Genomic DNA, 10,157 nt, shown 5'->3' with positions numbered 1-10,157 from the left:
TATTCTCCTTTTTTTTCATACTTTCGTATGTTATAAAACAAATCTATAAGAAATTGTAAGGTACAAGGTAGAGCTATAATGAAAAAGTATGGTAAATGATAAAATAGAGTTATTAAATAATATATAAAGAAAAAATGAAAAAAAATATTAAGCTAACGACGCAATAACACCAAATTGGTTGTTACACAAAATGAGTTTTCTCATTGTTATCTAACAATGGATTTAGACAACATGATACAATAAAATTAAGTAACAATCAAAACAATATTGTATTTAGACTAATAATACAATACACTACAATAGATAACAACCATCCAAACGAGGTGTAAGAAAATATTTTTTTTTTTAAATCTTATAATGTTAAATTAAAAATATGATAAATATACCAACATATTCTTTAATTTTATTATCTTAACATATTATGTAGAAACCATTCTTTTTTTAAACGTGTTAAAAAGAAAAAATAGAACAATTCAATTAAAACTGAGAAAGTATTTTTTTTATAACTCTATGGTGGCTAAGGTCAAATATCTTTACATGAATGGGAGTATTAAATAAGTCCAAATGCAATAAAGCTAGGGTTTTTTCGAAAACAACCACACATGTGTACTATATAATATCGCTACCATACATTTAGAAATTACTGACAGAATCTTGAATAAAATGTATAGTACATTGGATATTTTAGGGGGTATAACTGTCAAAAACAAAATAGGGCCATGAGAGTTTATTCATATTCATGAGAGTAGTTGAGGTATTTCATTTTCTTGTTTCTCTTATTTATTTCTTCCGTTCACTTGTACTTGTTACAGTTTGACTTCACACATTCATTAAAAAAATAATTAATGATATATGTATTTTATCAAATTATCTCCTATTAAATGATATCCTAAAAAATGATTTGAAAAATAAGTATTTAATATAGAGGGTAAAATATAAAAAATATATATTATATTTTCTTAATATGTCAAAGTGACAAATAAAAATTAAAATCTATTTTTAAATTAAGAGACAACTAAACGGAGGGAATATATTGTTTTATTATGGCCTATGGGTATATATATTCAACAATATGAGGATATTATAGTAAATTTCCATCACAATCAAGGACTCAGAAAAGTGGACTGGTAGATGGTTGCCGCCGGCTAGTCAAGCCGTCTCTGTCGGCCACGGCTGCGCTCGGAGGGAGCTGTCTAATTACTCTCTTCATAATTTAGAAAGAAAGAAAGAAATAGAGGCGTAGCCAGAATTAAGAGTTTAGGGGTTCACTGAGATGTCAATTTATTTTTGTTAGGGGTTCACATGTTAATATACATATATATTTAATTAGTTTTCTAGTATAAATACAGGATCTACGGAAAAGCTACTAGGTTCGACAACCCTATGAACTCCTACCTAGCTCCGTCTCTGAGAAGAAATATAACTAGTTGTTTTCTACAGTTTAATGATAGATTGGCCAATGAGTATTATTTTACTTCTTTTTTTGGAGTTAATTTTGAAAATCATATTTGGCATATAATTTCGGAAGTTTTTGAAATGTGGAAAATTTCAAAAAGTTATTTTCACTTACTCGGGAAAATTCAAAAAAACAATTCAGTGTATTCATGCTAAATACAATTTTATTTAATTTTGATTTAATACAAAATTTAAATGTCCAAAAAATAATGGCAATGTAGAATGAAAGAAAAGGTGTGGGATTGAACATGGGCATGTTGCATTGGTCTCAAAGAAAGAGTTGAAAATATCACACTTGGTCAGGAAATGTACTGTCTGTCCACTTTGACTGTGCTATTTCCCACAGCAGTATTTTACTTTAGAGTTGTTTGGCCAGGTGATTGGGAGTTTAAAAATGAAATATTTTCTAATTAAAAAATTAAGGTGTTTGGTACTCTCTGTTCATTTTTATTTGTTATGTTGTATTTTTCAAAAGTCAATTTGACTAATTTTTAAAGTTAAATTAGATAACATTAATTTGATATTTTAAACAAAAAATTTAGATATTCAAAAACTATACAAAATGTACTATAAGTTGCAATTTTTTTGCATATCAATATGATGAAAAAATACATCGTAAAATTTTAGTCACAATTTTTATAGTTTAACTCTAAAAAAAAGAAACTATGACGATTAAAAGTGGACAGAAGTAGTATATTAGTAAAATTTATTTTAAAATAAAAATAGAAATAATTTAATATGAGAAAATCACTTAATTTCCATAAAATGTTTTCTAAATGTCCAAAATATGGCAAAAAAATGGTGAGGTTTCATGCACTGCTTCACCAACTCCCTATGGAGGGAGGGTTTTGTAAAGGTTTTGTAAAAGACTGATCGGAAGTCATATCACGAAAATACTTATGGGCAAATACATACGAAAAATTGAGAAAATCGTTTAATTCCTATAAAATGGCTCCTAAAACAATAGAATTTTCTTTGTTTTATTTCATGTTTAATATATTATTATTTTCATTGATTTATGAGAGAAGTATTGAATATACCCTAAACTCAATGCGAACTATTAGTTTTATCCTCCAACTATTGACAGCCTTAAAATCCACTCTTTTACTTGACTAAATGAACTTAAATACACTACCGATCTCGCAACATAAATGAAATACGCCCCTAAATTTTCATCAAATTTAGAAATATTTTCAACACTTTCCTCGGTTTTTTTAATTAAGAACCTCATGTTCCTATACGAGTTTGAGACCACTTGCTATGCCCCATAGTAGATCAAGGGTGTATCTAAGTTTAGTTAGTCAAGTAGAGAGGTATTTTTAAAACCGTCAATAATTCGAGAACGAAACTAATAATTTGCATCAAATTCAAGGTTGCCCTTATTACTTCTCTCTTGATTTATCTATGTATTATAATATTGATTGAAAAATTTATTGCATCTACATTTTTTTTAATTAAATAAAAGTAAAAACTATAAATTAGAAACTATCTATTTATTTATATCATATATATTTATTTACCTATCTATATATATAAAATTTCATATTATATGTGAACTACTTTCATGTTTCATTTATTTATCTGCTATACTTATAGCTGTCAATATGGGCTGACCTATCCTATTCGGTCTAATCCATACATGCTTTGAAATTTAATGGGTCAGGTTGGGCTAGCCCATTTTTTATGGGTCAGAAAATGGTCGGCCCAGCTCACAAGTACGTGGGCTACGGGCTATGCAGGGCCAGCCCACTTTTTTTAAAAAAGTATATTTTTTATAATTTTTTAAATCAAATTATAGTTTAAAAATATTATCATAAATATCAAGAAGATAATATTACATGATGTTAGTGTTACTACTTGTTAATCAAATCCACAAATAAAATTATCTTTATAATATTTATTAAGTTTGATTTCAAGTAAAAGCTTAAATGGCTAAATAGAAATATTAACTTAATTGTTTTTCAATGATCATAATAAAACAGAAAAAGTAAGACAATATTCCATAGGCTACGACCTACGTAGTGATTTCCTATAAATTTTAGATTGTAATATTTCAAACTTAAAATAGATTTTGAGTTTGAACTCTTGTTATTTTTAATAATTTATTTTATTTTTATTTTTTTAATTAATTTTTGTTTGACTCATGGGCCGATCCTATCCATATTTTCAAGCCCCACAAATCAGCAGACTTATTCAGGCTGGGTTAAAAAACTTTTTTCTTAAATGGGTACCAAAAATCTTAGTCCAACCCTATCAAGTTACGGGTTAGGCCAGGCTAGCCCAAAGGACCTAACCCATATTGACGGCTCTAGCTATACTTAATAATTCTGAAGGAAAACATTTGTCCATCTTTGAACAATATAACTCAATGTAATAGGTAACAGGATCATCATGAATAAACTTTCTTATGATATAAACATGATTAATATAGCACTTGTTGGTATGAAAGATCATGGATTGCTTGGCAAACATTGATAGAATGAATACACATATGCAAAACACGTACACATTGACGAACTTTCCAACAATGAATACTTGGTTCGCCCAAAAACACTTGTTCTCCCCCCCTCCCAAAGCCCTACATCATAATGGCCTGAAATATGACGCTCCATGGACAGTGTTCCGAGGCGCAGTTCTGAATGTGAAGCTATATATTGCGACCCCTGAATAATTTCCTATGCTGGCAGCCTCGTTGATGTTAGTTTCAATTGCGCTATGACATGCTATCAAGTGAACAATATAACTGAACTATAAGACGGCTGGTCATACTTAATCAACCAAGCAGAAGAGCCTATTGCTTCACAGCATACTACAAGTCTTCAATTACCACCACCTTATAGCTCCATGCACACAGTCGACAGACCTGCAATACAAGTAGAGCAAACAAACAACTAATTACTAGCCATATCATAAAATGGTACTTTGAGGATTAGGCCACATTACACACGATCCAACGACTATCCAGGTACATGTGGAGGACATTACTCGAAGGTAAATAGGAAAGAAATTACTAGAGCTGAGATGAAATTTGCATATACCATAAGAACCACAGGCTAAGGAGGCAAGCCAGAGAAAAAAGTATTAATACATTGATCAAAATACCAGTCATTAGATAAAAAAAAAGAAGCTGTCATCCCAACTTGCATAATCTGAAGGTGAAATCAAGATAATCTATGAAAAGATGTTACATAAAATTTTCAAACTCGTTCAATGAATAAATACGATCTTGCAGTTATAAGCAATGCAAGCAAACAATTTCACGCTTTAGCTTTCTTGACAAAATACACCACTACAGCTTTCTTCAGTCAGTAGCTTTCATTTTTTTTTTTCAAGCATTCAAATTAACTAGAACCCCAACACCCAGGGGTCCCAGAATATAACCTATCTCTCCATCTCCCTATTCTTCCAATTCCTGTACCATGTCAGCGGTCAACCAACAAGGACACAAAATTATTAACAATCTAATAGCATGTTTGCCCGAACTTCTGAGAAGCCAAAAATGCTTATTTTTTTAGAGTTGAGGTGCTTAAGCTTTTAGAAAAAAAATATGTGCTTTTGAGAAAAAGTAGCTTCTCCCCCAAAGCACTTATTGAATCTTGGTCAAGCACAAATTGTTGCTCTAATATTGACAAAGGCGCTATCCAAATTAGTCAAACACAAACTACTACTCTCAATAAGTACTTTCTCGAACAACACTTCTCAAAATAAGCAGATTTTCAGAACTTAAGCAAAGAGGCTATAAGTCCCCCCCACCCCCCTCCCACCCACACAAAACAGTAGTTATGAACCAAAAATTAGAAGAGAGAGAGAAAACAAATCTTGTAAAACAACATTCATCACTACTAGCACGTCCAAGTCTGATCATCCTTTCAGCATTATATTTCTTACTGCCCAATAGTGTCACAATAGATAATAGAAGATGTAATAGAATGCACTAGCCTTGCCTCAGCAGGGTTAAAAGGACTTTAAAAGAACTTTTGCGCTAACATTCAAGAAGGTTGAGTTGCAATGGATGGTTCCTCTTCCAAAAGGCAATATTTTCATGCAAACTAAAATCTAACATTCAACAAAGTTGAGATGCAATGGATGATGGTTCCATTACAAATGACATTATTTTCACACAAACAAAGTGAAACTTAAGATGGGACAAAGGGAGTAAAAACAAACTACATTCCCATGTTATCTTATCTTCACAAGGAGAAAAGGTAGGTTGAACGATTGCAATCACTGAAGAGTGAATAAGTTGACATGTCCTTACTCATTTCAATTGTTAAATTGTACATAATGTTTCTTATAATTGTGGTGTCCAGGCCAATTTGAGCGCACCTTGACTAATTCCAAAGGATACTTGCTACTTCCCATCTATCATAGGTATCGGGTAACTCTATCCACAAAGAGAGAAATAAGAAGGAATGACCTAGTGTTTTTTCCTTTGAGATTTGAATCTGAGACCCATGGTTTTAAACCTACTTCATTGACCACTTGTCCACACAATTAAGTGCAATTGTCCATAATTTATTCTTGACTCTTGAGCATATTCACATGCCATGGTCGAGTTGGAATCCACTTCCGCTGGAAAGCTCCATTTAGTGTTTTAACAGAAATCAGAATAGAATCACTCCAGTGAAACTCAAGAAGATAAAATCTGAATAATAAACAACATATAAATCCAAACTTTACGGATATTCCCATTACTTTTCCTCACACAATGAGTTTCTAGAGATGGAATCAACCTTTGATGATCCATAAGTTGGTCGTTTCATTGGCTGTATATTATATGTATATATAATATAATGTGTGTGTGTAGAGAGACAGAGAGAGTAAAAGAGAGAATTCCGGATGAAAGTACTGTTGTAGCTGGGAGAAATAGGGAAGCGATGGAAGCTACATTTCATCTGGCTCTCACTCTTCCATTTCAAGTCTTTGTACTATCAGAATGTGAGATATGTCTTCCTGTTATTGATGCATTATTTTATAACCTGTGAAGGTTTAAAAGCAATTTACAAGTATTGGGATGTATAGGCATGACTCAATCACTAGAATAGTACATTAAATGTGTAATTTACCCACTGGATGTTGAATAATTTAGCTTCTAAAAATGACACAGAAGTCCACATAACATAATACTCATGTTTATAAAATCATTAGCATTGATCAAAGCAGAAAAAAACATCTTCAGCAGAGAGAATAGTGGAAAGAGACAGAAAAAACGAGGCCGACCTTAAGCTACTCCAAAGTTTTGAAGCCTGTCACAATGAGGGGTTGGGTAATTCCTGTTCCATTGTCGCCTCTGGAGTTCTATATGACAGTAACGACCAAGCGTACTTTTGTGATCTCTAATAACATTGTCTTCAATGTTCTCCCGAGCAGGACTACCAAGAGGATAATTCTTATCGAATTCTGCTGATTTAACGAAAAATTCTACACCATATTTATCTGTCATCTTCTTAAACTGATAAGAGTAGTTCTTCTGCAAGGAATAGTACTGAGGCGCCGAGAAAGGAAAATAAGCAAGTAAAAAGATGATAAAAAATGGTAACATTTGAAGGAGGAGAATTAAGTTAGGCCCAGAGGAACCTAAATTCTCCCTCTGGTGGCGGACATTGGTCCTTGACCTGTAGACATAAGAGGTCCTATACATTTCAGACTGACCAAAAAATGCCCTTATAATCTCATCATCATCAAAATCATCTTCAAAAAAGTCGTGGTCCATTCTTCTCCTCCGACGTCTAAGATTATGCTGCTGATTAAACTCAAATTCCTCCACCAAACCTGTCTCATCATACTGCCTTCTTGAGTCATCATCACTCAAACACTTAAATGCCTTGGATACTTTCTTAAAGGCCTCTTCAGATTCCGGAGCCTTGTTTTTGTCAGGATGAACTTTCAAGGAGAGCTTCCGGTATGCCTTCCTTATCTCCTCAACTGAACAGCTCTTTTCTAGACCTAGAATTGCATAATAGTCCTTTATGCTCTTAATTTGTGTAACCAAATGCACGTGTTCTTCAGTATAGTTCCTCTCCTCATCAGATTTGACATGTTTCTCAGTCGAAACATCTCCAATTTCAGTAGGGTGATCATAAGTTGAGGCATCAAGCTTTTCACAAGCAACCAAAAGATCATTGACATCTAGTTTACTGTCAAGGCAGCATGCAATTCCAATATACTTAAGTGCTTTCTTCTTATTGCCTGACACAATTGCCTCCTTAGCAATACTGATGCATCTTAAGGCCTTATCTTTGTTACCATCCATTCTTATCTCAACTTCAACTATGATCCAAAAAAGGTGAAATTTAAGCTTTAAAACCCAAACCCATTGCACAAGAATACATAATTCCAACAGTCATTCAGAATCTTGTTTCGCAATTCAATTTCACCTGACCACCAAAATAGCAAAACCAATCACTTATAATAATATACACAGAAACATAAGAGAGGCACTTTTACACATATTAGTCATCAACATCACAATACTAAAAGCATTTTGGAGGAGATATTGAGATTATGATTGATGGTTTAGCATAAACGGCCTTTCTCTCCCACAAAGGTAGAAGTAAGGTGTGCATACATTCTACCCTCTCCGGACCGACCGCACTTGTGGGATTACACTAGTATGTCGTTCGTTGCTGTTGGTCTAGCATTTGCAAACCGAATCATAAAATGCAAAGACAAAAACAATAAAACAGAGAGCCCACACACCTTGTTAAATAATTGAAGCTTGATGAGCCACCAACATACAATTCAAATTCACCAATTAGTCGAAATTATAGCACACAGAAACGTAAATGAACGCCTTCATTATTTGTCACAACATTATAAATAATAATAAGGTTTGAATTGCATTGCATTGTAAACCGAAATATATTCAACAGATAACTTCAAACAAAAGTAAACCCAATAACTACAGAACAAATACCCCTTCAAATTTCAATTACACCTAATTAACAACAAAGAAAGTCCATAAATTACATTACGGGGACACGTAAAAGAAGATAATTTAGGCATATTATTCATCACGATTATCATAATCAGAAAAGCATTTTGAGATAAGGGCTTGATTTTCCTATCATTTTAAGAAGTAAAATCAACATAATAAATGGAACCAAAAAGTTATAAAAGAAAGAGAGGTTTCACTTTGTTTGGAACGAACCTGAGAAACGAGAAGAGGAGAGAAAGGGTTATATTGATGAAGATTCTGAAAAAACCAACATGATCGTTTATGGAGAAAATGATCAAAATGGTCCTTAGTATGGGCTTTGATTCCATTTGGTCCTTAATGTATGGAGTTGATGGAAATGGTCCTTTATGTATCATAAATTGTGATCAATTTGGTCCTTAACCCTAAAATTTTAATGGCAGCAATTATTTTAAATTTTTTTTAACTAAAATTGCTACACGTGGAGCGATTTCCCATTATTTTTTAAGTAGTCCTCGCCTCGGGAATTTTTAATAAAAAAAAATTGAACTTTTTTAAGAAAATGGCTGCTATAGCAGCTATTTCTATTTTTTAAATGCTGCTGGGGCAGCGTTGTTAAAAAAAAATCACAACAGCAATTTTAAAGAAAAAATAATATTTTTTTTGGATCGACAGCGATTTTTATGTTTTTTAAAGGAGTAACAGCGTCAATTTTGTCAGAAGAAAATCGCTCCGTCAGAAGCGATTTTGCCCTTTTGGTTAAAAAAAATTGATGTGTCATTTTGGAATTTTTTGGAAACAGGGGGAAGGAAAGTCTTGAACGAGTGCATCTTTTACATATTCCGTGTATTTTGACGGCAAAATAAAATAAAATATTAATTTTAGGGGTTAAAGGACCAAATTGATCACAATTTATGATACATAAAGGACCATTTTCATCAAATCCATACATTAAGGACCAAATGGAATCAAAGTCATACATTAAGGACCATTTTGATCATTTTCTCATCGTTTATGTCCCAGCCTTGTTAATTTAAATAATATTTGTTTTGATTATTATTTAAATTTTATTGTACCTACTAGTTTTGTGTAAGATCGATTTTGTGTCATGTGTAGTTATTTTTAATATTTTATTTTTATTTATTATTTAATAATTATATTTTTTCTTTTAATAATTAATAGATCTATCATGTAACTTACTTATATTTTAGGTTTATCATACAATCTATCCAAATATTATATTTATTAAAACAATACAATATAACATAATCAATACAACATAATATGATGCGTTATAAAACAATACTCCCTCCATTCCATATTAATTAAATTTTTGAGGCATTTTCCATTTTTCAATTTTACCCTTCATTTGGATTTTCAATGTGATGACTTCAATAAATTTGACAATAATTAATAAGGGTAAAAATAGAAAACTATGTTCAATTTATGTCTTAATCTACTTTTCTTAAAGGGTGTGAAACGCCTCGAAAATTTAATTAATATGGAATGGAGGGAGTACGTAACAATCAATCAAATAAAGTGTTATCGTGCCTCATAAGTACAAACTAAGTACATATAATTATATCTTGGACACATGAGGTCAAATATAGGTATAATTTATTCTAGACACATTGTATCCAAGTGGATTTACATGTATCTGGATACATAGCAAATTTTGCTTGTCTTCCTCGCCTCTCTACCATCTCGTTCATCACTCTCTCATGTATCTGGTATTCTATATAGATGTGAATCACTCCCCCCTCCCCCTCTCTCTCCCTTCCCCCAC

General features: G+C 32.1%; 1 protein-coding gene across 2 annotated transcripts; it reads right to left on the bottom strand.

Annotated features, from left to right (window-relative positions):
• Positions 1 to 3,844: 3,844 nt before the first annotated feature.
• On the bottom strand, positions 3,845 to 8,654 carry LOC102583358 (chaperone protein dnaJ 49-like). 2 transcript variants are annotated; one of them, XM_006342744.2, is made up of 3 exons: positions 8,606 to 8,654; positions 6,676 to 7,832; positions 3,845 to 4,318 (listed from the first exon to the last, which is right to left on the bottom strand). In XM_006342744.2, the coding sequence occupies exon 2, from the start codon at positions 7,706 to 7,708 to the stop codon at positions 6,677 to 6,679; it is 1,032 nt and encodes a 343-aa protein (XP_006342806.1). In that variant the 5' UTR covers positions 7,709 to 7,832; positions 8,606 to 8,654; the 3' UTR covers positions 3,845 to 4,318; position 6,676. The 2 variants fall into 2 exon arrangements, with proteins under 2 accessions (XP_006342806.1, XP_006342805.1); XM_006342743.2 differs by lacking the exon at positions 8,606 to 8,654 and adding an exon at positions 8,155 to 8,211.
• Between the last annotated feature and the right edge of the window lie 1,503 nt (positions 8,655 to 10,157).

The sequence above is a fragment of the Solanum tuberosum genome, unplaced genomic scaffold, assembly GCF_000226075.1.
Source record: "Solanum tuberosum cultivar DM 1-3 516 R44 unplaced genomic scaffold, SolTub_3.0 scf00035, whole genome shotgun sequence".
In the NCBI taxonomy this organism is placed as follows: Eukaryota; Viridiplantae; Streptophyta; class Magnoliopsida; order Solanales; family Solanaceae; genus Solanum; species Solanum tuberosum.
The sequence above is the reverse complement of the archived record's forward strand: the minus strand, read 5'-3'. Positions and strand labels throughout refer to the sequence as shown.